Consider the following 27,272-nt stretch of genomic DNA (forward strand, 5'->3'; position numbering starts at 1 on the left):
AGTGTTATTTGCCCTCTTTTGTAAATAGTAAAGTTGACTTGTTGACTATGTGGAACAAAGAGAGAAATTGAGTGAAATGAGGAGCTACTGGTTCGGGAACACACTTTAACTTTGGATCTGAGCTAATTAGACTGATATAGATATGTCCTACAAATTTGGAGAAAAGTTGTTGGGACTGTGGCGACAGTGGACATGGTCCTCCACAAAATTCATGAAACATAAAGGGTTATTTTGTCTCTGCAAATGAAGCCCAAATTTGCAATTACAACTGCGCACCTGCAACCTACACACAGAAAAGAGGGGAAGAAGGGTTGTGGATAGGGGTTTGCCTTAGTCGAACCCTGGTTGAGGAATCAACCTTGAAAGAAAGTAATTGCAAATGCTTGAATGTAAACAATGAAAATGTATACCTTCTAGATCTGCAATTTGTTGATGATGATTGCTTTGCTTCTTGAATGTAATCACATGTTGCATGAAATGGAATGTAACATGACAAAACCCTAACATACACACATAATTACAAATGAATATTGTAATATTGCTTCAATGGATGAATGAAGAAGACTTGAATGCTTGAATGCTTGATGATGTATATCTTTGCCTATGCTTGCTTATGATCAACTTTGATCTTTTCAAATGAAGGAATTGAATCTCCGTTTATACATGCCTGAAGGATTAATTTTCAATCACTGAAGACTAAAAAAGAGGAAATGTAAACCCCAAAGTCGGATTATGCATAGGGGACTGGGGAGATGCATCATAGGACCACCCTAAGAGGTGGCGATAGGGGTGCCACACCCCTATCCTAGGGAGGATAGGGGCACCACGCCCTTGTCCTACCCTATTTTGGGGTCCAGAGAGGGTCTAGAGGCAGGAACAAGTCCTGAGCAAGGAAGAACCCAAGGGTGAAGGTACAGAAAGGGGTCTCGGCTAGGATGGAGAATATCATCACCAATGGGATGACCTTGAATATGGTTAAAATTATTAGAGGTGCAATTTTATGACACTACATTTGGCCCCCACTTTAGCGGGAGCATGGCTTACACCACCATTGCTAATAAAGTAGAAGAAATAGAGAGATGGAGATGAGAGATGCAGAGCAATACCACAAGGAGTATAAGACATCACTAATCTTGAGGAATAGAAGCCCCCAATCCTAGGATCTTAACTAACTCAAACATATGCAAGAGAACACAAAAACAAAAAGGAACAAGGTGCACAAAACAAAAACAAAGTGCAAAAGACACACAAAAAAACAAGACACCAGATGACAAACAAACTAGCCATAGAGACCTTGATACTCAGATGTCTCAACAATTAATCATAACACAAAGACCAATGCCATCATATAGACAAAAGCAATCACATAAAAGAGCAAAGCTGACATCATCCATGAACCATCAATAGCGAAACTATGGGTTCATGAGAGGAAGGAGAGAGAGGACATGAATACACACTTTGGTGATCCATGAGAAGAAAGGAAAACAAGAGAGAAACCATGGAAATCTTGCCCCTAAAACTAGGTGATCCATGGAGAGAAGGACATGGAAATCTAGCCCCGAGAGTCTATCTAGGTGATCCATGTAAGGGAGGAGAATGTGAACACAGTTAGTTCCACTCAACCTCAAGCACATGTGTGTGCAAGTGAGGTTCGAAGTGCCTCATAGGATTCTATGCCCAAGTACGCTACAACTTGTATAAAAATTATAGTACAAGTGTCAAGAAAGGCGTGATATATCGCTCTAAGAGTTTGTGCTCTGGTTTTGAGAATAATCACCTTGCATAAGAAAAAAGTGGCATCATATCGCTCTAAGAGTTTGTGCTCTAGTTCTGAGAATGACCCACTGTACAAGAAAAGAAGTGAAGAAATCTCACTCTAAGAGTCTGTGCTCGGGTTCCAAGAATGATCCACTGTACAAGAAAAATGATGACACCTTGCTCTAAGAAGCTGCCCTCTAGTTTCAAGAATGTTCCACTGTACAAGAAAAGTGATGACATCCTTCTCTAAGAGGCCGCCCTCTAGTTCCAAGAATGTCCCACTGTACAATGCATGAGAGAAGTACAGTACAAAGGAGTAGTGTGGATGCCCCCCCCTTAAGATGTCAACATAGGTTGATGTTGATATCTTAAGGAAAGTAGAACAAGGATACCTACCTTCATAACAAAGAAGATATCCATTATGCAACAATGTCATAAATCCAAGCAAGAGAGGGAATACTCTTCAAGAAAGGATAAGATAGTTGAAATGAGATATCTTGTTGTAAGTGTAAAGGTGATCCTTGGAGGAGAAGAGATCTTTATTCAAAAGACATCTACCCGCAAGAGGAATTGTCTTAGACTTATATAACATCTTCTAGAATGAAGCAAAGGAAAGAACAAGAATGCAATCCTTCCTCCTATTCCTAGGTGAAAGGGATTCTTGATGAAGGACAACTCACTTTAATCCCCATAAGGGATAGGTGGATTTATCATAGATGTACATTACAAGGTGTGAAAGAGGTTGTAGTCAAGGACTTACACCTCTTGTATGTAAGAGAGAACCCTTGAGTGAACAACAACAATTCCATACAAGGAATGAAAACAAGTAATAGAACTCACACCATCCACAAGATAGGAAAGAGTAGATCCTTAGAGAAAGAGAGAGAGAGAGATAATTTCCCCCCAAGTGTAGGGACAATGAGAAGAGCTTACACAATCTTCTAGAGATATATTAACATAATCAAATGCACAATGTACTTGCATGCAAGAAAAGACATTAGTGTATGTAAAATAGACATATCAAGAATTGGTAATCTTCGAAAGGAAGAAAAAATGTATTAGATATTCCCCAAGGAGGATTAATGAAAAATTCAGGGCCTAAAGGAAATAGTGATACATGAGATAGAGAGAAAGGGATAGAAGCAAAAATCCTTGCCTCCCAAGTAAGAAGGACAAGGGGAAAAGGGGTACATAGTTTCCAATGGTGCTAATTTTCAAGTGATATGCCTTCCTAATGGAACAATTTCTCTAAAGGAAGGACTATGTACTTCTCGAGAGATCATTCCATGCAAGAAGGCATATTGTGCTTGAGAATAATTGAAACCATAGAAAATATATGTTTTCCAAGAGAATGAAAGAAATAAAAGAGGTGCACTATCCATTAAAGAAGCGTCTCTTCAACAAAGAAACCCAAGAACAATTATATGCTCACATAGGAATGATTCTTATGCTAGAAAAGAGATCTAATAATGAATAATGCACAAAGAAAAAGATAAGTGTATAAAAAGAAGAAGAAAAATGGACTTCATGTTGCTGCCCCAAAGTATGTAAAATTGAAACAATACCACCAGAAATGATAAAGAGCTCCTGTTAAATGGGCTAGTTATGCCATAGGGTGAAGAGAAACATGAAGGGAAAAGAATTGCTAAGGCACTATGTTTTTACCAAGAAATACAACTAGATCTATTGTGACACAAATTTGTGCAAGATCATATTGTAGTTGAACAAATTTCTTAAATGCATAACATTTTCCAAGAGAATGTGAATATAAATAATGAAAAATGTAGTATTCAATACCTTTCACTTGCTTAAGATTTTTGTTTTTATTTTGAGGAGGAAAGGAAATGTTGTCATATTTCAATCTCCAATAGATTCTTGCAACTAAACTATCAGGATGGTAAATATCGTCTTGTCATAAAGGAGAGGGTATGTTAGGAGAAGAAATTTCATTATCCATAATTCTAATTTTGCCACTATCTATGCCGCCTTGAATAGATTTTTGAAAATCAGGGAAATCATAAGCATTATGGTCATGAGTTTGATGAAATGAACAAAAAGGACGTTTTGAAGAAGAAGCATTCTTACGGGCTCTTTTGATTTGTTGTCTTTGAAGATAATCTTTAAAGTTTTGGAGCCTAAATAATTCATCCATAGAAAGAGGGGTACCAGTTTCTAGGCCTCTTGTAGTAGTTTGTGTAGGATGACTTATAGGGACACAAATTCCATGCTCAAATTTCCCAATTCCTTGTCCTTTAAAACCTTTTTTTGTAATTATATGAAAGCCATGACTATAATAATGTTGCAATTGACTAGATGGAGGATCGAGATCATGAATTTCTTTAAAATATGATGTGTAAGGAGGAAGAAAATGATTTGTAGATGAAGAAGGAGTATCATGTGAAATGACAATATCCTTTCCTTTATCAAGCCTATCCTTTTTGGAAGATTGGGGAAGAACATCTTCATCATCTAAAAGCTCATTTTTAGTGATTTCTATGCAAGGGGAAAGGTCATGAATAAAATGCATGACATCATCCTCCCTAAATATACTTTGATGTTGAAGATAGGTCTTAGGAGAATAATGATGTTTTGATTTTGCCCCCCTTGCTCAAGGCTATGTGTATGAGAAGAAGATGGATTCATGTTACTTTCCAATGCTTTCTCTTTTTTAGAGAGATCATTGGTTAAAGCATTAGGTCTCATATCATCCACACAAGATACCCTAGGAGAAGTACAAAGGTTAGGATATCTAGGTTTAGTATCTACAAAAGCTTTAAGGTGAGTAACATAGGAAATGCATTTTGTTAACAATATCACCATAATGCAACATAAATGATCCATGCAATCTTTGAGATCTAATTGAAAAGAAAATAATTTAGAAATCCTAACAACACAATATGACCAAGTGCTATGAATAAAGAGAAGCAATAGGAAATGAAAGAAACTCCTATCCGACACATGATTGTAGTAAATATATGCAAAAATCAATGTAATCATATGCGGAAGAGCAAGTAAATCCAATTTATTAATTACCATTGAAAGTCTCTTAATTAAAATCAGAATTTGCTGGTGATGCAATGCAAAAGGTGCACCAAGCACAAACACAAGTTCAAACATTAATAGATTAGTTCCAACCAAAACTAAACACAAATGAACTCAAAAACCTTAAGATGCATACCAAGAGAGATATAAAGCAAACAATGAAAAGCATACATAAATGAAAGAGAGAAAGAAAACTCCCCAAGATGCCCCCAAAGATGCTCATAAATGTTCTTCCCTTGCTCTTCTCCTCTCCAAGATCCAAATGGGTGATTGTAAGTAGCTCTCAGCCTTTAACACAAAACCATGGATGACATGAAGATTTGAAAATGGTTGAAAGATGATCTAAAATCTATTATTATGCAAATGTCTAGAATAAGATTGCTATGAGAAAGCTCTATGAACATTCAAGTATAATAAAAATGCAAAATTGTTTCTCTTTTTCTTGAGAAATGAGGTCCTTTTATAGGGAAAAATGTTGATTGAATGGCCAAGATTGAGTGAACTTGTGAAGGGCTAGGATTGATGGGTTTGGGATCCATGTGATGACAACCCAATCCCATGATGACAAGTATCAACATGAGATAGCTTGAGAGGAGAGGGAAGAAGCATTAAATGCTTGATATGACATGAGAGTTACCTTAGGAGGGTTTGGTTAGGCTCGAGTTAGTGGATAAAGCTTTTATCTAAGGGTAATGCTTTTATCCAATGGATAAACTCTTGTGCAAGAGTTAATGGGGATAACCATGATCAAAGCAATGAATTCTTGAAGAGACCCATGAGTTAAATGAGGGCTGAGTTAGAGGGAAAGTCTCTAACCATGTGGGTAAGTTGAGTTAACCATTAATGGTTATGTAAGAGCCATAACGGCTTTAAAAGACTTTGGGGGTTAACTTGTTTAGAGAATAAAATCCTTTAATGCATTTCAAAGACTTTGAGGCCTTTTTGAGAAGTGACCTTTGTTTGGGAATGTGCAAATGATTAGAGAGGGGGATTAGGCTAATTAGAGGGGGGTTAGAAGAATCTAGAAAGATGTTATGGGTAAGTGGGTTTGGCAGGTGAGAGAAAATAAGATTTTATTTAGAAATAAAATCTATTCATTTGTGCAACTTGTATTTGTAGGAAAATGCAAGTGGGGTGGGATTTTAAATAAATATTGATTTATTTAAAAGGAGAATTTGATTTGTGTTTTTAAATAAATGTTGATTTATTTAAATGAGAGGAATGAGGGAAATTAAATAAATTAGATTTATTTAATAACTGGGTTATAGGTAGGGATTTTAATTTAAATCAATTTATGTAATTTATTAAATTAAAATAGTAGAATGGGGGTTGAATGAATGAATTAAATGTGAATTTAATTAATAGAGGAATATTAGTGTATCAAATAAATTTATTAAATATTTATTTAATCTAGTGGACATATTTATGTGTCTATAGCTGGAAAAGCAGATCTAAAATTAGGACCTATTTATGAAAATTATTTGAAATTGTGAATTTGATGAATTTGGAATTTGTGTTTGACCTTAAAGGGTTTTAAAATTGATAAAGTACCTCAATTTTCTGGATTTGAGCAGAAAAATACAGTCAATTCTATCTCCCAAAATTTTGGGAAAAAACTCGAGGATCTTGGCGAAAGTGTACATGGTCTGACCAAGTTTTTTTGAAATTTTTCAGGGATGATAGAGATTATGATTTTAATGTGAAATCCAAAAAAACAACCAATTCAGAGATGTCTAGAGCAGTCAAACTTGCAGTTAAAGGTCGAAAATAGAAGAATCTTAAAAATTAGGGTTTTATGATTTAATGATTGAATTTTCAAAATAAAGAGACAAATTTGAATTTCAATTTTGAAATAGAAATCAGATCTGAAACAAGTAATTAAAATTTTACACTTCACAAGCTTAATTTTCTCAAAATGAAAAATTAGGGTTTTTATGCCATTAACCTTTAAAATTTGCAAATAGATCAAACTTGGAAATGAAAATTTGAAATTGAAATAGCAATTAATCAGATCTAATAATGAGAAATCAGAATGAATGTGTAAGATGTCGAGTTCACCAAAATGTAAAGTGCAAAATTGAACCCTAGTGACTCCCCACCTAGGAGAGAGAAAGTAAGTCACTAGGATGATTTTCGCTTTGAGGAACTTTACATTCAAGAGAGGGGCTTGGATTAACTAGATCAAAATCCAAGGGAAATAAGGATGTGAATTCCAAGTGGATTGCAAGGGTTGAAGTGTGATTTGCCCTCTTTTGTAAATAGGAAAGTTGACTTGTTGACTATGTAGAACAAAAAGAGAAATTGAGTGAAATGAGGAGCTATCGGTTCGGGATCACACTGTAACTTTGGATCTAAGATGATTAGACTAATATAGATCTATCCTACAAATTTGGTGAAAATTCGTCAGGACTGTGGCGACAGTGTACATGGTCCTCCACAAAATCCGTGAAACAAAAAGGTTTCTTCTGTCTCTACAAATGAAGCCCAAACCTACAATTACAACTGCACACCTGCAACCTACACACAAAAAAGAGGGGAAGAAGAGTTGTGGATAGGGGTTTGCCTTAGTCAAACCCTGGTTGAGGAATCAACCTTGAAAGAAATTAATTGCAAATGCTTGAATTTAAACAATGAAAATGTATATCTTATAGATTTGCAATTTGTTGATGATGATTGCTTTGCTTCTTGAATGTAATCACAAGTGTTGCATGAAATGACATGTAACATGACAAAACCCTAACACACACATACTTGCAAATGAATGTTGTAATATTGCTTCAATGGATGAATAAAGAAGACTTGAATGCTTGAATGCTTGATGATGTATATCTTCGCCTATGCTTGCTTATGATCAACTTTAATTTTTTCAAATGAGGGAATTGAATCTCCTTTTATACATGCCTCAAGGATTAATTTTCAATCACTGAAGACTGACAAAGAGGAAATGCAAACCCCGAAGTTGGATTACGCATAGAAGATTGGGTAAACCCATCATAGGACCACCCTAGAGGTGGGGACATGAGCGCCACACCCTTGTCTTGCCCTACTTTGGGGTCCGGACAGGGTCTAGAGGCAGGAATAGGTCTTGAGCAAGGAAGAACCCAAGGGTGAAGGTTCAGAAAAGGGGTCTCGGCTGGGAAGGAGGATGTCGTCACCAAGGTGAGGACCTCAAATGTGGTTAAAATTATAGGAGGCACAATTTTTTGACACTACAATACCAGACTCAAAATAGGTTGCCATAAACCAAATCCAACACCACCATTGAACTAGAACACAAACAAGATAACCAACAATATCCCAAAAGCCATCTAGAAGCTGCACCAACACCACTTATCATGTGCATCAAAAGATCTTCAACAAAGCTCTACCGATAAAACCCTTACTAGTGACCAAAAGGCTTACTAGAACAAATGATAGCATCCGAGCCATCATATCCCGAACCAACTGATTATGATACACATTTGAATAGTATGAATGATAGATCCAAATCAATTCACAAACCAATGCATACCAGGGCATACTAGATCAATATCATAATCTAACCACTCTACCGGAACTAATCGGAAACTAGTATACAACCAAAACAACCAGTGTTGCCATCAATGACAAAACATCAATGGAACACATAATAAATTCCTTGAAATGGCCAAAAATCTCCCCCTTTGGCATTGATGGCAACACTAGATGTGAAAAACATCCAAGTGCCAAGAAATGCCAAATAAGTCTCCCCCTACGGAAGACAACCAACAATCTCCCACAAGATGATATAGAAATGAAGCTCTAAACCAAACTCCCGTAATGAATATATATTTTTTAAGCTCTGATCTCTCCCCCTTTGAATGATATTCTATTAAGCTCTATTTTTTACATATATCTCTCCCCCTTTGACATCAATGCCATAAATCTGACATAAACATAAAAAAAAATCATAAATCCTTTGATTCTTACAGCTGACTACTTCCCTTGAGTAGTAGCACCACCATATCAATCCAGAATGAGTAATTGCTCTGATAATGCATACCAGATTGATGCCAATCAACATCACTTAGGTCTCTACCAGAGGGGAAAAAACCCCCAATATGTCTCTGAAGTACTCAAATAATTCTTTAGGCAAAGGTTTAGTGAAGATGTCTGTAATTTACTTTTTAGTGTTCACATAAACTAGTCTGACTTCATTTGCTTCCACCTTCTCCTTCAAAAATTTATACTTGATAGATATGTGCTTTATCTTAGTTTGAAATATCGGATTCTTTGATATGTCAATAGCATAAGAGTTATCACAGTGAATAACTACCGGTTCATTACAATCCACCTTCATATCCTTCAACATTTGCTTCATCCATAGAACTTGTCTACAGTTAGTAGCAACAACAACATACTCAACTTTAGTAGTAGATAAAGAAGTACATGACTATTTCTTTCTGATCCATGAAACAAGTTTCTTTCCAAGAAAGAAAACTCCACTAGATGTGCTCTTCCGGTCATCAGCATCTCCAACCCAATCTGCATCTGTATACACACATAATGTAAAGTCATTATTTTTAGGATACCACAAACCATATTCACTTGTTCCCTGCAAATACCTAAAAATTATTTTCACCGCACTCTCATGATTTTCTCTAGGATCACTCTGATATCTTGATACAATACAAACTACATTCATTATATCCATTCTAGTTTGAGTCAAATATAACAAACCTCCAATCATAGACTTGTACCTTGTAGGATTTACTGGTGTATATGTATCTTTCTTTGTCAATTAATCACTAGTAACCATAGGTGTTCTAACCGGTTTAGAATTTTCCATACCAAATTTCTTTAACAACTCCCTAGCATACTTAGTTTTATAGATGAAAATACCATTGTCAGTCTGAGTAATCTAGAAAAGCTAAGAAAAATTTCATCTTCCCAATCATAGACATCTGAAATTCATTCTTCATATTGTTAGAGAATTCCATACACAACTTACCTTCACCTCCAAAAATGATATCATCAACAATGACTTCAATAATCAATATGTCATCATCAGTGATCTTATAATATAAATTACTGTTAGCATTACCTTTAGTGAAATCAAGCTTCAAAAGATATTTATCCAGTCTTGCATACCATGCTCTAGGGGCTTGTTTCAATCCATATAAAGCTTTCTTTAACCTGCAAACCATGTTTTTGTCACCTGAAAGTGAAAATCCATCAAGTTTCTCAATATAAACTTCCTCTTCAAGATCTCCATTCAAAAATACACACTTGACATTCATCTGATAAACCTTGTAGTTATTATGTGCTGCAGAAGCAAGAAATAATCTCACAACTTCAATCCTAGCTACTGATTCAAAGGTTTCGTCATAATCCATTCCTTCCTTATGAGAATATCCTTTACAAACCAATCTAACTTTATTCCTCACAACTTGACCATCTTCATTCAATTTATTCCTAAATACCCATTTAGTTCCAATAACATTCTTATTTTTAGGCTGGGGAACTAAAGTCCATATATTATTCTTTTCTATCTGATCTAATTCTTCTTCCATAGCTTTCATCCAACATTCATCTTTACAAGCTTCAATTATTGATGCCAGTTCAACTTGAGAAATTAAACATACCTCATTAGCTTCCAACCTTCTTCTTGTCATCACTCCTTTGTTTTTGTCTCCAATGGTATGATCTTCTGAATGATTCAACTTTACATACCTAGGAGTCTTCTGATTTTCTATTCCTCTATCTTGATCTTTAGTTACTGTCAAATTTTCTGATACTACTGGAGTAACTGGTTGAACATTTTGTTCTGGTGTAAGTGCTACCAGTTTAATTATGATCATTTCCACTACTAGTTCTCTCTCATAAGTTCTGATTTGACTTTTGTTCTGCTCATCCACCTTGACATTAGTGCTCTCCACAATTCTTTGTAATTTTTTGTTGTAACATCTATATGCTTTGCTTTCATTAGAATAAGCAAGAAATAATCCTCCATCACATCTAGGATCAAACTTTCCAATGAAATCATCTCTTTTGATATAGCATTTACTACCAAAGATTGTGAAATACTTAATTGTTGGTATATGGCCAAACCATAACTCATAAAGTGTCTTACTGGTATCTCCTTTGATATGAACGCTGTTGAATGTGTATACCGCCGAGCTTACAACTTCTCTCTAGTATACATAAGGAAGATTAGCTTCCATCATAATAGTTCTAGCTGCATCCAAGATAGCCCTGTTCTTCCTTTCCACAACTCCATTCTACTGAGGTGTCTCGGGTGCAGACAATTGTATCCTTATCCCATTCTTCTCACAATAGCTGTTAAATTCATCGAATGTGAATTATCCACCCTGATCTGACCTTAAGAATTTAATATTCAATCATTTCTCTATCTCAACTTTAGCTTTGAAGATTTTAAACTTCTGAAATGCTTCAGACTTCTCCCTTAGAAAAGTAACCCACATCATTCTTGAATAGTCATCAATGATTAGCATGAAATATCTATCACCCTAAAAAATTTTGATTCTAGAAGGACGACACAAATTAGTATGATTAAGATCAAGAACATCATTAGATTTGTCTTGTATACTCTTAAAAGATGTTCTGACTTGCTTTCCCATTTGACATTCCTTACATACCAGATTATAGGGCTTTACAATCTTAGGTATATCTCTAACTACCTTAGTAGAACTGATCTTCACAATGCAATCAAAATTCACATGGCACAACCTCTTATACCATAGCCAACTCTCATAAATTTGTGCAATCAAACATGTCTTCTAACCAAAGTTCAAATGAAAGATATTACCTTTAGTCTATGTATCGGTTGCAATCTCCAATCTAGGTCTGTTGATAATCTTGTATTTTCCATCCTTGAACTGTAAATGACATCCCTTATCCACAAACTATCCTACACTCAAAAGATTATGCCTTAAACGTTTAACATAATAAACATTATCAGTGTTATGCTTACCATCCAATGATATTGTTCCTCTTCCCTTAATTATGCATGCTTTGTCATCTCCAAATCTAACCAGGCCACAATCAAATTCTTGCAAAGATAAGAATTTCCTTTTATCTCTAGTCATATGATGTGAACATCCACTGCCTATTACCCATTCATCCTTGTCTTCAATTTTAGTAGCAAGGGCCTTCTCTCCAGGTACCAGATTATTTTCCTTGATAACCAAAAATACCCATTCCTTTCCATTGCCGGATCCACTAGCTGAATCTTGTGTCAGTTCATCATCAGATTTAGTTACACCTTCCTCATTAACAAAGTAGCATGATTTGTCTTTGTTTTTCCTGTACTTATGCTTGTTCTGATAATCTTGGTTAGGCCTAAAAGATCTTCTAGCTCTTTCTTCAAATCTTGAATTCCTTTCAGGACATCTAGATGGAAAATGACCTATCTTATTACATGCAAAACATTTAAAAGGTGTTTTTCCTTCATACTTACTTCCTACCGGTCCTTTAGGTACTCTTCTAGCAAACAAGGCTTCAAGTTGCTCAAACTCATCATCTTATTTCTTCATATCCTCTAGTTCCTTTGCATATAAATCTTTCCAGTCACTCTTGCCGGTAGATGATGTAGATGCATGGAAAGCAGGTTCAAATTTTACAGCTCTAGAAGGTCCGAATTCCTCAAGCTCAAAAGTAGATAACTTCCCAACCAAGGTATCCCTATTAACATAGGTGTTTGCCATAGTTCTCAGCTCATTAATTACAATAGCCTTCATCTTATAAGCTAGTGGAAAAGCTCTCAGTAATTTAGAAACTATTTCATCTTCACTGAGAGATCCACCACAACATTGAATTATCATAAAAATTTCATTAACTCTCTCCATAAAAGTAATAATCCTTTATTCTTCTTCCATCTTCAAGTTCTCATACCTTACTCGGTAACCATCAAGTTTAACAATTTTAACATTAGGGTCACTTTCATTCAGAGTCTCCAATTTATCCCATATAGACTTGGCAGTAGATTTGTCAGTTAGTCCCATAATTTTCTTGCCAGAAAGTGCACACAAAAGGGCTTCTCTAGCTCTACAATCATTTGCCATGTCCTTATCCAAGCCCATCAGAGGAGGATTTCCAGATACCAGATTATGAGGTTTATATCCATTCTCAGTGATCTCCAAAATCTCCTTGCCAAGTTATCTCAGATGAGTCTCCATCCGAATCTTCCATACCCTATAATTTTTTCCATCAAGCCTAGGAATTTCTCTTTGGAAAACAACAATAGATGAACTTGAACTGTTAGATGCCATAGGATCTAATGGTATGATGAAATAATAAGGATCCAGTAAATTACTAAGAGGGAGGGGCAAATCAATAGATAGAAAACTGACATAAACTTTCACCATTCTCAAAAACAACCTCTCAGTGCAAACTTTAAACTGTCTAGTTTAAATGCTGATCTTCAAATGCAATAATACTGATAAGTTAAACCGGTTGATTGTTATAACAAAATAACAGTAAAACAGCTCCGAAAATCTTAAAACCTTTTAACCAAAACATCCAAATTCTTTACTGACATAAGTAAAACATATTTTAGATTGCTGCCGGTTAACATAACATATCAAAGTGGATTTAGCAGTTAAGCAACTAAGTGCCGGTAAAACAGATTAACAGTTATAGCAATTCTAGTACAACTTAATGCATGAAACAGAAAGCAAAACACATCCACAACACATGACATAAATATTTTGACGTCGAAACCCTGTAAGGCGAAAAACCATGCTAGGAAACCTTACCCACAATCAGATGAAACTACTACAGATAGTAAGTGAATACAATAATGGGGTCTGCACATGCAGAAAGGCCAACCGCCTAGAGCTCACCGCTCAATCACAAAATAGGAGTCCCACTAACTACAATTGGATGGTTAAATCAAATAAAAATGTACTGCTTCAGTATAGAATCTACAATGCTGGATTTAGTACCGGTTTAAGCTCTGACCATGAGTGCCAAACACCTTCATAACTTTTCCTTCAACCTTCAGATAATATCTACGTGATTTGCACAAGGATCTACTTATTTTCGCTCTTCACAATGATCTTCAATATTTGTACATACACACACTCACACATACATTCATACATCTTACAATTATTTATACAAAACCTAAGACCTCATGATTAGGTCGGCTCCCTAAAGATATTACATTTACAAAATAAGTCTTGATGCAATACAATATGTCAGCCTCAACACATTTACACATTATACAATCAATAAACCATTTCCAAAACGTGTCGTGCTGATCTAGAACATGATATCTTGTACCAGTCCATAACCTAGACCTATCTACTGATTAAGGCAAATATGTGAACCCAATTAGTCCAATATACAAAATTCCAAATGCAAACATCCAATCCATGTCTTCGACATAACCAAATGATCTCCAGATGATAACAAGTCATCATCAACTTCCTGATTTGCCAATGAAACATATAAGTTGTTGATGAAACATATAAGCTGCTGGTGAAACATATACTGATGACTGTGCATAAGCCAATATCCTTACTGGGACCACAATGTGCCGGTTCAACAACAAACCAATATAACCAGAGTGCCAAATCAACAATGTAGACCTCTAGAAAGATAAGTGTTGACATCAATGATAAAACCAATGCAACACATGACAAAGTCATCCATAATACCAACAATCTCCCCCTTTGACATTGATGGAAACACTAGACTGAAAAACATCTAAGTGCCAAAAACAAAATCCCAAATACCAACAATCTCCCAGAATAGATCAATACAAAGTTCTGTACCATAAACAAAAACAATATAACCAAAACCAAAATACATCTCTCTAAGTACAATGTTTTTCCATAGACATCTCCCCCCCTTTGACATCAAATGCCAAAGTAGTCAAGAATCAAAGTCAAAACATAACATACAACTAACTACTCCCCCTGAGAAGTAGCTATCCTTCATCTATTAGTCCCTATCGGTTTGATGCCAATCTTCATCATTCAAGTCTTTGCCAATGGGGTGATTGCCCCAATCTTCTCTCTGAGATATTCAAATGTTTCCTTAGACAAAGGCTTTGTAAAAATATCTGCAATTTGCTCTTTAGTATTCACATAAACCAATCTCACCTCATTTGCTTCAACATTTTCTTTTAGAAAATTATACTTAATAGAAACATGCTTTGTTTTAGAGTGAAATACTGGATTCTTTGATATATCTATTGCTGTTGAATTATCCCAATAAATAATTACCGGTTCTTTGTATTTTACCTTGATATCCTTCAACATTTGCTTGATCCATAATACCTGAGTGCAATTAGTTGTTGCTGCAACATATTTTGCTTCTGCTATAGATAATAATGTAAAAGTCTACTTCTTGCTGATCCATGAAATTAATCTTCTGCCAAGAAAGAATTCATCGCCAGTGGTACTCTTTCTGTCATCCACATCTCCTACCCAATTTGCATCATATGCACATAACTCAATATTGTCATCCTTAGGATACCATAAACCAAGATTTGTTGTTCCTTGTAGGTACCGGAAAATCCTTTTTATTGTAGTTTTCATGATTTTCTTTAGGATTGCTTTGAAATATTGAAACAATACACACTACATTCATTATATCAGGTCTGGTTTGTGTTAAATACAATAATCCTCCAATCATAGATTTGTACCTTGTCAGATTTAGAGGAGCTGAATCATCCTTTAATGTCAATTTATCAGTTGTAGTCATAAGAGTGCTTACCGGTTTGAAGTTTTCCATTCCAAATTTCTTCAAGAGTTCCTTCAAGTATTTTGTTTGACATATGATATACCTTTATCTGTTTGAGAAATCTGCAAACCTAAATTTTTTTTTTTATCTCTCCAATCATGGACATTTCAAATTCTTCCTGCATCTTGTTAGCAAAGTCTTTACATAACCCTTCTTCTCCTCCAAAAATGATATCATCCACAAATAATTCAATAACCAAAATGTCATCATTGGTGATTTTATAATACAAATTATTGTCAGCATTACCTTTTGTGTATCCAAGTTTTATAAGATATTTATCCAGTCTAGCATACAAAGCCCTGGGAGCTTGCTTTAATCCATATAAAGCTTTCCTTAACCTGAAAACCATATCCTTATTTGTTAATGAAAATCCATCAGACATCTCAATGTAAACTTCTTCTTCAAGATCTCCATTCAAAAAATGCACATTTTACATCCATCTAATAAACCTTATAGTTTTTGTGAGCTGCAAATGCAAGAAACAGTCTTACTGCTTCAATTTTGGCTACTAGTGCAAAGGTTTCATTATAATCAATTCCTTCTTTCTGAGAATAAACTTTACAAACTAATCTTGCTTTGTTTATGATTTTTTCACCATCTTCATTAAGTTTATTTCTAAATACCCATTTAGTTCCAATTACATTTTTGTCTTTGGGTCGGGGAACTAATGTCCAAGTATTATTATTTTCAATATGTTCTAATTCATCTTCCATTGCTTTTATCCAATGTTTATCTTGACATGCTTAAACAACTGATGCTAGTTCAACTTGAGAAATTAAACATACCTCTTCATTTTCTAATCTTCCTCTTGTCATAACACCTTGATTTTTATTTCTAATTATCTGATTTTCTAGAATGATTCAATCTTACATACTTGGGGGTTTATTTTGATTTCCACTTACAGGTTGTTGTTCTTCAGTCACAGTTGAGTTTTCTGATGATACCGGTGTGACTAGTTCTTCATCATGTTCCGGTGGAATCTATTCCGGTTCATTTATAATCATTTCTACTACCGGTTCAAAACCTATAGATCTTGATTCTCCTCTAAAATGTTCATCTATCTTCACATTAGTACTTTCAATGATTTTCTGGAGTCTTTTATTATAACATCTATATGCCTTTCTTGTAGTTGAATAACCAAGAAATATTCCTTCATAACTTCTAGGATCAACCAATAGACTCATCACTCCTAATATAGCATTTGCTTCCAAATATTTTAAACTATTTAAGAGTAGGAATATGACCGAACCATAGTTCCTAAGGGGTCTTATAGGTTTCACCTTTGATGTGAACTCTATTGAAAGTATAAACTACTGTATTCATTGCTTCTGTCCAGTACATATGAGGTAGATTTTCTTCCATTATCATGGTTCTTGCTGCTAGGCTTAATGATAATCCCAAAGATACTGAGAGGGGGGGGGGGTGAATCAATATCTAACTGGTGTACATAATATTTAACCTTATTAAGTATTTTGCATTCCAAAATAGTGTACCGGTAAATAAGAATTAATGCAGTAAACAAGAACAATAAAGACAACATAGAAAAACCCCATAACACAAGATGTTTAACGAGGAAACCCGATGTGGGAAAAACCTCAGTGGGATTTGTGACCCACAATATTCACTCACTGGCCAATGAATAAATATTACTTACAATTAATAGTTATGATACTTAATGTAAGTACAGATGCCAAGCTAACAGGATGAGAGGGGGGTTTGAATCATACAAACTTAATCTTCCATAAAAACAACAGATTCAACCTCGGTAACATATACTTCAGTAATATAACCAAAACTGCTAAACATGCAAACTCATAAGCATATAAACATCATAACACTCATAACACCAGATTTAACATGGAAACCCAAATAGGGAGAAACCACTATGGGATTTTGGACCCACTAAGAAATATACTCTTCTAGAGTATGCTCGGTTAAAAGCAAATCCTGTTAAAGATTACAAACACATTGCTAGATGTGACCCAGTTAAGGGATTTCCCTCAGATCTGTTAAGATCTTCACCTTGTTAGAAGTGACCTTGTTAAAGGATTTCAAACACTCAATCAGAATGTCACCTTGCTAGAGGGTTTTACAAATAAGACTATTAAGTCCAATCAGTTAAGAGATTTTCTGTCACTTTACAAAATGACAGTAATAAAAATCTATCTGCAACTTCACATCTAAAATGCTAAAGAAGATTTTTATTTGCTCAATACAATCTAGTCATAGGACTTATCTTGTCCCTCAGCTGGGCTTTCTACTCCATTATTCAAATAGGTCTTCAAGCTTCTATGCTCGGTAATCACTATGTAGCATCCGTATGCTTACACTTGCCAGCATACATTGTTTATCAATAGTTCCTTATTTATAAACAATTTGCTAACCGCTTAATCTCCTTGATCACATATCCCATGCTCAATCATAGCCATCAGATCTTTAAACTTGACTAGGTTCAATGTATCCTTCAATCTGAAAATGTTTTACCTCACCTTGGAACTTGCATACATTTCTTGGAACTTGTGCTAAGGTATTGCGGTTCAATCTGCACTGTAGATCTTTCTGCCAATTTTCCTTTGCCATAGATTCTTTAACAAACTTCATGCACGACATACCAATCATTTAATCAGTTCCAGCTCATCAGCTTCCTTTGTTAAATAACGCTTTTAATTATTTAATGCATTTTGTTACAGCTCAGTTGCAACTCGGTAAATAGTAAACTTCACTCGGTAGACATACCGCCTTCATTAACCGATAGTGATAACCTTAGCGTTTACCGACTAGGTTCCTTGGGGTTTACCGACTAGGTTCTTTGCTTAGTAACATAGTATAGTATTAACCTTACAATCAACAACGTATGTAGGATATCAAAACAATCTAAACATCATGATATCATCATTGTCTAACTCGGTAATAGTTTCCCATTGAATAAGTTAATCCTCCCCTTATTCATCACATTCTTTCTGTGTCTTTTACCGACATCTTTATACTCATCAAATCATACTTCTTAAGAAATGGTAACATCATACTGAATTAGAAAATCAATTTCTTGACATCAATGACAAAATAATAATTTTAAGACAGTAAACATCCTTAATCAGTTATATCTATAATCATCAAAAACCTTCTCAATATCCTAATTGAAATGCCAACAATCTCCCCCTTTGGCATTGATGGCAAAACCAATTGATTTGACCTAATTGATTCAGATTGCTGTGAGATTCTAAAATGCTCTCCCCCTATCATCAAACTTCTCCCCCATACAATAGTCTTCTCCGCCTTTGACAACAATGCCAAAAAGTAAAGAACTAAAACATGATTTCTTCCGCTGAGAAGTGAATTCCTTGCTGCTATGTGTCAACTTAGTCTCGGTCAGAGCATTATGTCTTCAATTCCTATTCCCTGTATTTGTTTCCTACACACCTTTAGAAAACATCCTAAAGTGGTTAAATAAGCATCAATCCACACATAATATTCTATAGATTCATCAAATTGATGCTTTCACCAAACTCTGTCAGTGATTAGAAGATAAGGGTAGGACCCCTAACTTGCTTTTTAGATACTCAAAAGTGTCCCTTGGCAGTGGCTTGGTGAAGATATCTGCTATTTGTTCCTTTGTGCTTACATATTCCAACACCACTTTCTTCTCTTGAGCTTCTTCTCTAAGATAATGATATTTGATAGAGATGTGCTTTGTCTTAGAGTGCATAACATGATTCTTTGAAATGTTAATGGCACTAGTATTGTCACAGAATATAGTTACTGGCTTGGTAACTTTCTCATTTATACCTTCCAACAGTTGTTTGATCCATGCTATATTGGTACAATTCAATGTTGTAGAAACATATTCAGCTTCTGTTGTTGACTGTGAAACACATCCTTGTTTCTTGCTAAGCCAACTCACTAGTCTTTCTCCTAAAAAGAAAGCTCCTCCACTTGTGCTTTTTCTGTCATCAATGTTGCCTGCCCAATTAGCATCAGTATAAACTTTTAAATCAAAGTCATTTCTCTTGTTATATACTAAGCTATAATCTTCAGTGCCTTTCAAGTATCTGAAAAATCTCTTGATTGCTGTCATGTGTGTTTCCTTGGGATCTACAGAAAATCTTGCAACTATACCTACTGCATGTGCTATGTCTGATTTGCTGTGAACAACATATTGTAGCTTTCCAATCATAGATCGGTAAAGTGTCTCATCAACAGATGTAGATTCATCATTCTTTGATAATTTATAGTTGGTAGTCATAGGAGTACTTACTGGTTTTGAATCCTCCATTCCAAATTTCTTCAAGATTTCCTTTTTGTACTTGGATTGAGTAATGAAAATCTCATCTTTCATTTGTAGTATCTGTAAACCTATAAAATACTTTATCTCACCGATTAATGACATCTCAAATTCTTTGGTCATTTCATTTCCAAAGTTCTTGCATAAAGAGTCATTTCCACAAAAGATAATATCATCAACAAATATGGCTGAGATTAGTATTCTAGTTTCATCATTCTTCATGTACATATTGCTGTTTTCACTTGTCTTTATAAAACCAATCTTGATTAAATAAGAGTGCAATCTTTCATACCATGCTCTAGGTGCTTGTTTCAGACCATATAAAGCTTTGTTCAATTTACATACCTGATCTTTATTCTTGTCTTCAACAAATCCTTCAAGTTGTTCAAGAAAAACTTCTTCTTCTAATATATCATTCAGAAATGCAGATTTGACATCCATTTGATATACCTTGAAATTTTTGAAAGCAACGTATGCCAACAATGTTCTTACTCCTTCAAGTCTTTCCACAGGTGCAAAATTCTCACCATAATCAATTCCCTATTCTTGAGCATATCCTTTGCAAACTAGTCTTGCTTTATTTAGAATGACCTCACCTTTTTCATTCAGCTTGTTTCTGAAAAAAAACTTTGTACCGATTACATTTTTGTCCTTCGATCTTGGGACCAGTGTCCATGTGTCATTCTTATTGATTTGATCAATCTCTTCTGTCATAGAATTTGTCCAATCTTCACTATTAAATGCCTCTTTCACTATTCTTGGTTCAAATTCAGATATCAGACATGTGTTCTGTCTCAGTTTGTTCCTTATCATCACTGGATCATCTTTATCTCCTATAATTTGACTTGATGCATGATTCCTTCTGACATACTTGGCTAATACAATCTCAGTAGGCTCTGTATGATCACTCGGTAACTGGACTTTATCTTCATTTTCTTCAGTAACTCTCTCGGTAGGACTTGTCGGTTGAACATAGACAAATTCTTCATAATCTTCTGGTTCCATAGAGTTTCCTTCATCATTTCTTTCTGCAAATTCATCTATTTTCACATTTGCACTTTCTACTATTTTGTTAGATGATTTGATCAGACATTTAAATTATTTACTTCTAGAAGAATAACCAAGAAATGTTCCTTCTTCACTTTTTTGATCAAACTTTCCATTTCTATCATCTTTGTGTACATAGCATCTACTTCCAAAGATTTTGAAGTAACTTACATTAGGTTTCTTGTCATACCAGATTTCATATGGTGTCTTCAAAGTTCCTTTCTTCAGTCGTACTTGGTTTAGGGTGTAAACTGCTGTGCTTATTGCTTCTCTCCAAAATGTTTGTGGCACTTTCTTTTCAATCATCAAGGTTCTGGCACAATCAACAATAGATCCGTTTCTTCTCTCAGCTATCCCATTTTGCAGTGGAGTTATTGGTGCAGAGACTTGTCTTTTTATACCATGATCATTGCAAATAAGTTAAATTCATCAGAGGTAAACTCTCCTCCTCTATCTGATCTAAGACATTTCAGTTGTCTTCCTGTTTCATTTTCAACTCTTGCCTTGTACCATTTAAACATTTGAAAAGCTTTTGACTTTTCTTTTAAAAACATAACTGACATCATCCTTGAATAATCATCCACAAATAATATGAAATATTTATCTCCATAATAACTTTGAATTTTCATAGGACCAAGATCAGTGTGCACAAGATCTAAAATTCCCTTAGAAGTGTAGGACTTACTTGTAAATCTTTATCTTGTCATTTTACCCATCTGGCATCCTTGGCACATAGCATTCTTAGGTTTTTCCAAACTCGGTAGACCTCTTACTCAGTGCTTATTACTTATTTTGATCAGATTATCAAAATTTACATGACAAAACCTTTTATGCCATAACTAGGTATCATCTATCTTTGCATACAGACACTTGTTCCGAGTTGAGTCAAGGTGAAATGTGTTACCTTTTGTTTGTGTCCTGATAGCAGCTAACTTTCCATGCTTGTCATGAACTTTGACAATTCCTTTCTGAAATTCTATTCGGTAACCTGTGTTGTTTAGCTTTGCTACACTCAACAAATTGTATTTCAATCCTTCAACCCAATAAACATCATTACATTTAGCATTGTCAAGAAGTGTTATGGGTCCTTTACCTTTTACCAGACATGGTGTATCATTACCAAATATTACATAACCTCCATCATAATCTTCTAACATAACAAACTTGTGTTTATCACCTATCATGTGATGTGAGCATCCACTATCTATGATCCATGAATCATTAGTATATATGTGAGATATTAGGGCTTTTTCTTCATACCTTTCTTCATCTGATCCATCTTTGATAGCGACATAAACTACTTCCTCTGTATCAGTTTCATCTGATTTATCATCATTGGATTCCTCATTAGCTATTAGGCATGACTTTCTATCTCTTCTTCTAAAGTCTTGGTGTCCTTTATAATGATTATTTTTCTGTTTGTCATCTTGGTAATCTCTCTTTTCAGTAGAATCTTTGTCAGGATAGTTAGAAGCCATATGTCCTATCTTATCACAATTGAAACATTTCAAAGGTAGCTTTCCTTTATACTTACCTTTGCCTCTTGGTAACCTTCTGGCTAATAGTGCTTCAAACTCTTCTTGCTTTTTGATTTCCTCATACAGTTTGTGTACTTCTTCCATGTTCTTATGAAATCTTTCACTTGCTCCACTATGATTCCCTTCAGAATACTTATACTTTCTATCATTGTAATCATCAGATTCATCAAGATGAAAAGAACTAAATTTAGATTCAACTTTATTTACCGAAGACCCACTATTATCAAAATTACTTAACTCAAATGCATGTAGCTTACCAATAGTAGCATCCAAAGAAACTGGCATATTGGGTATAGACCTCAATTCATTGATTACATAAGCAGGTAGAAGGGTTCTCAATAACTTAGTTGTGACATCCTTTTCTTCAATGGTTCCTCCTACTCCTTTGATTTGATTGACAATGTCCTTTAGTCTTGTACTATACTGGGTTATGTTCTCACCTTCATTCATCCTCATAGATTCAAGTTGTCCTTCATTCAGACTATCCACTTTTGCTCTTCTACTGTACTGGGTTATGTTCTCACCTTCATTTAGATTATCCACTTTTTCTCTTTGAACATGTTCATCACCGCCATACATAGTTATGAGCTTGTCCCACATTGCCTTGGCATCATTGCAGTGTTCTAGATCATTAAACTTTGAGTCGGTCAATGCAAATGTTATTTCAATCATTGCTTGAACATGTTCTTGCTTTGCCTTTATCTCTTCCATTGTCAATGGATAGGTGCTAGGTGTAATGAAATCATTCTCAAGATAATATACAACGTATTCTCCAACTCCTGATAGGTGTAGCTTCATCCTTTTCTTCCATGTAGAGAAACTTGACTTGTTCAGCTTCGGTGCATCCCTCTCATACATCTTTAGATCTTTGCCTCAAGTACCTTTAAACTTTTTCTTCCAGAGTCCAAAGCTCTGACACTTAATGTAAGTACAAATGCCAAGCTAGTAGGATGAGAGTGGGGGGGGGGGGGTTGAATCATACAAACTTAATCTTCCATAAAAATAACAGATTCAACCTCGGTAACATATACTTCAGTAATATAACCAAAACTGCTAAACATGCAAACTCAAAAGCATATAAACATCATAACACTCATAACACCAGATTTAACGTGGAAACTGAAATAGGGAAAACCACTGTGGGATTTTGGACCCACTAAGAAATATATTCTTCTAGAGTATGCTCGGTTAAAAGCAAATCCTATTAAAGATTACAAACACATTGCTAGATGTGACCCGGTTAAGGGATTTCCCTCAGATCTGTTAGGATCTTCACCTTGTTAGAAGTGACCTCGTTAAAGGATTTCAAACACTCAATCAGAATGTCACCTTGCTAGAGGGTTTTACAAATAAGACTGTTAAGTCCACTCGGTTAAGAGATTTTCTATCACTTTACAAAATAATAGTAATAAAAACCTATTCAAACAGGTCTTCAAGCTTCTATGCTCGGTAATCACTATGTAGCATCCCTGTGCTTACACTTGCTCGCATGCATTGTTTATCAATAGTTCCTTATTTATAAACAATTTTCTAATCACTTAATCTCCTTGATCACATATCCCATGCTCAATCATAGCCATCAGATCTTTAAACTTGACCACGTTCAATGTATCCTTCGATCTGAAAATGTTTTACCTCGCCTTGGAACTTGCATACATTTCTTGGAACTTGTGCTAAGGTATTGCGGTTCAATCTACGCTGTAGATCTTTCTACCGATTTTCCTTTGCCATAGATTTTTTAACAAACTTCATGCACGACATACCAATCATTTAATTAGTTCCAACTCATCAGCTTCCTTCATTAAATAACACTTTTAATCATTTAATGCATTTTGTTGCAACTCGATAAATGCTAAACTTCACTCGGTAGACATTCCGCCTTCATTAACCGATAGCGATAACCTTAGGGTTTACCGACTAGGTTCCTTAGGGTTTACCGACTAGGTCCTTTTCTCGGTAACATAGTATAGTATTAACCTTACAATAAACAACATATGTAGGATATCAAAACAATCTAAACATCATGATCTCATCATTGTCTATCTCGGTAATAGTTGCCCATTGAATAACTTAATCCTCCCCTTATTCATCACATTCTTTCTGTGTCTTTTACTGACATCTTTATACTCATCAAATCATACTTCTTAAGATATGGCAACATCATACTAAATTAGAAAATCAATTTCTTGACATCAATGACAAAATAATAGTATTAAGACAGTAAACATCCTTAATCAGTTATATCCATAATCATCAACAACCTTCTCAATATCCTAATTGAAATGCCAACAATCTCTTATTGTCTGTTATAATGCCAACAACAATGAGGGGCCTGCACATGCAAGAAGGCCAACTACCTAGAGCTCACTGCTCAATCTACAAAATAGAAGTCTCACTGACTTACAAAATGGATTATAAAAATCCAATACAATGTATTGCTTCAAATCAGCATCAACTATGCCATGTTCAGTATTGGTTTAAGCTCATACTATAACCATAAACCTTATACAAAATCTGCCTTATGCATTCCCATACATCTTCCTTATTATTCACTCATTCCTATTTCATCTCATCTCTCAAAATGATTTACAAGATCTCATACATATACGAGTCTATTACAATATGCCATGTCAGCTTTACAAAAGATAATTATAATTAAATACAATAAACAAAAGTCTATTCCTGTTGGCTGGGGTGCCGATATGCATTGTTGCCACTGCCGGTGCCTATCGGTGGTTTACCAGATGAATGCCACAAGGTTTCCTGAAGGTTGCCAGTAGGTTGCCAATAGGTTTCCATCAATGACAACACCATCATTTCTCACTAGAGTGTATAATGCCAACAATCTCCCCCTTTGACATTGATGGCAACACTCATGAGAAAAATCCAAAAACTATTTCCAAAAAGTGAAGTCCAAAAATTTACCAAAAATATGTGCTCCCCCTGAGCAGATGATCTCCTTTGAATATCCATTTTTCTCTGTCCACTACTCCCCCTTTGAAATCAATGACAAAGGTTGTCAAAAATAGTCAAACGAGGTAAAATTTCACCTTAAGGTTTGTAACTGATTGGTTACAATCTGAAATATGTCAGCCAAAACCAAATTTAAACTCTGCATGAATCTGTTGCTATCATTCATGGTTGCCTTAGTTCACTGGATCGTGCCGGTGAGATGATGCATATTCTCTTTGGGTGATCTTTCTCATTGAATTAATGCCTTAGAGATCTCATTTCTCAGAGAGATAAAGTTATCCAATTTAGGACTAAGTTTATACTTAAGTTCTCTGGCATTTGCCTTGATCCTTGCTTTTTCCTTCTCAAATTTCTCCAACTTTTTCTCAAATCCTGCTATTTCTTGCTCAATAACTGATATAGGTTCGGATGAACCAATAATGTTATCAACTATATCATCAATTTCCTTTTGTACTCTACTTATTTCTTTTTCAATGTCCTGGGTCAACAGATGTGGCTTGCATGTTTCTCTGTACAGTTCCTTATACTCCAAAATTGTTGTATTCAGTGCTAGTAAAAGTGTGTTAATATGTTCGGTGCACTTCTTTATCGTCTCCTTAAAAATTTTTTCCTTTTCTTTTTCTATTTTCTCTTTGAATGTATCCTCATTTACTTTATCATCTGTTATTACATTTCCAACAATAAATTTAGACAATGTGTCTAACTGACCTAAAGATTCCTTTACATGATCTACATTACATTTTGGTGCAATCATCATAAGAATAGGTATTGTATCATCAATTTCCTTATAGGCCAATAAATTATAGTCAGTTATCTTTTTAATAGAGTCCAGAAGTACTTCTGTCACATTAGTAGGTCTGAATCCGGATGTCTGACCAACTTCCTTTATTATTTCAGTGCTTCTAGTATTAGTAACCAATTTGCTTGTATCAACCTCTGGTGGATCAGTCTGAGTTTCCATTTCAGCTAGTAATGGTTTGGGTTTCTCAGTGATTACTGGTTTCACTATCTCAGTATGTACCTGTGCCTCTGTCGGTTTCTCTGTTGGTTTCTCTGTGTTATCAGTTGTCGGTATCTCTGTTGGTTTCTCTGTCTTTGTAAGTTTCTCAGTGTCAGCATCTATACTACCAATATTCATTCCACTGTCCAAAGGTTGCTCTGTATGCTCTGTTTGTATTTCAACCTCAACATTTTCTACTAGTTGCTCAACAATGTTTCTACTGCTAGCAATATCATTATGTACCTCTGTGCTGTCCTTGTCCACAACAATGTTCACTTCCTGAGTATCAACATTCATGGTGAATAGAATTTCTGATTTAGGGTTAGTATCATTATGTGTTATGTCCACATTTTCAATGGCCAGTGTATCATCAATATGTACCAATGTAGTATCCAAGGGTGGTGGTAGGTTGTCAGTTATTTTGATGTTTGGTATTCCACCAACTTTACCTTTCCCTTTGTCCTTATCCTTTTGATAAACCTTAAATGTTTTCTTGGGTTGGTTTAATTCTTCCTGTTTTTTCTTTTCTACAAAAAAGATATCCCATTTGTCAGCTGTTTCCTCTGCAATGTCATTAACTCTACCAACCATTAAGCTCAGTTGCCAGTGACCACTAGCAAAATCTGATCTGTTAGCTTTACAAATTAATTCATCAATCTCCTCTTTAGAGTTAACTGGATGTACAACTAGAAGTTTTTCAACCTTAAGTTTCTTGTCTAACTCCATTATTGCAATCCTCTTTGCATCTAACCTTCTATATAGATCATTTGGTAAGTCATCTACAACTTCAATTAACACTTTCTTGTATATGTCCAGATGTAGAATTATACTATTTCAACACTTTCCTTTTTTGAATAAGTGATTGTGTTATACAACTTGCTCACATTTGCCAAGTTACCGT

The 27,272-nt window shown here is 35.0% G+C and overlaps 1 protein-coding gene across 1 annotated transcript in view; it reads right to left on the minus strand.

The window, feature by feature from the left end:
* LOC131876500 (histone chaperone ASF1-like) overlaps positions 1 to 26,962 on the minus strand; it is a 107,510-nt gene extending 80,548 nt beyond the window's left edge. The window contains exons 1-2 of the mRNA XM_059221918.1: positions 26,852 to 26,962; positions 26,393 to 26,626 (exon numbers count right to left, since the gene is read on the minus strand). Coding sequence (XP_059077901.1) covers positions 26,393 to 26,626; positions 26,852 to 26,962 — 345 coding nt within the window. The remainder of the gene's footprint in view (positions 1 to 26,392; positions 26,627 to 26,851) is intronic.
* Between the last annotated feature and the right edge of the window lie 310 nt (positions 26,963 to 27,272).

Source organism: Cryptomeria japonica, chromosome 6 (assembly GCF_030272615.1).
Source record: "Cryptomeria japonica chromosome 6, Sugi_1.0, whole genome shotgun sequence".
In the NCBI taxonomy this organism is placed as follows: Eukaryota; Viridiplantae; Streptophyta; class Pinopsida; order Cupressales; family Cupressaceae; genus Cryptomeria; species Cryptomeria japonica.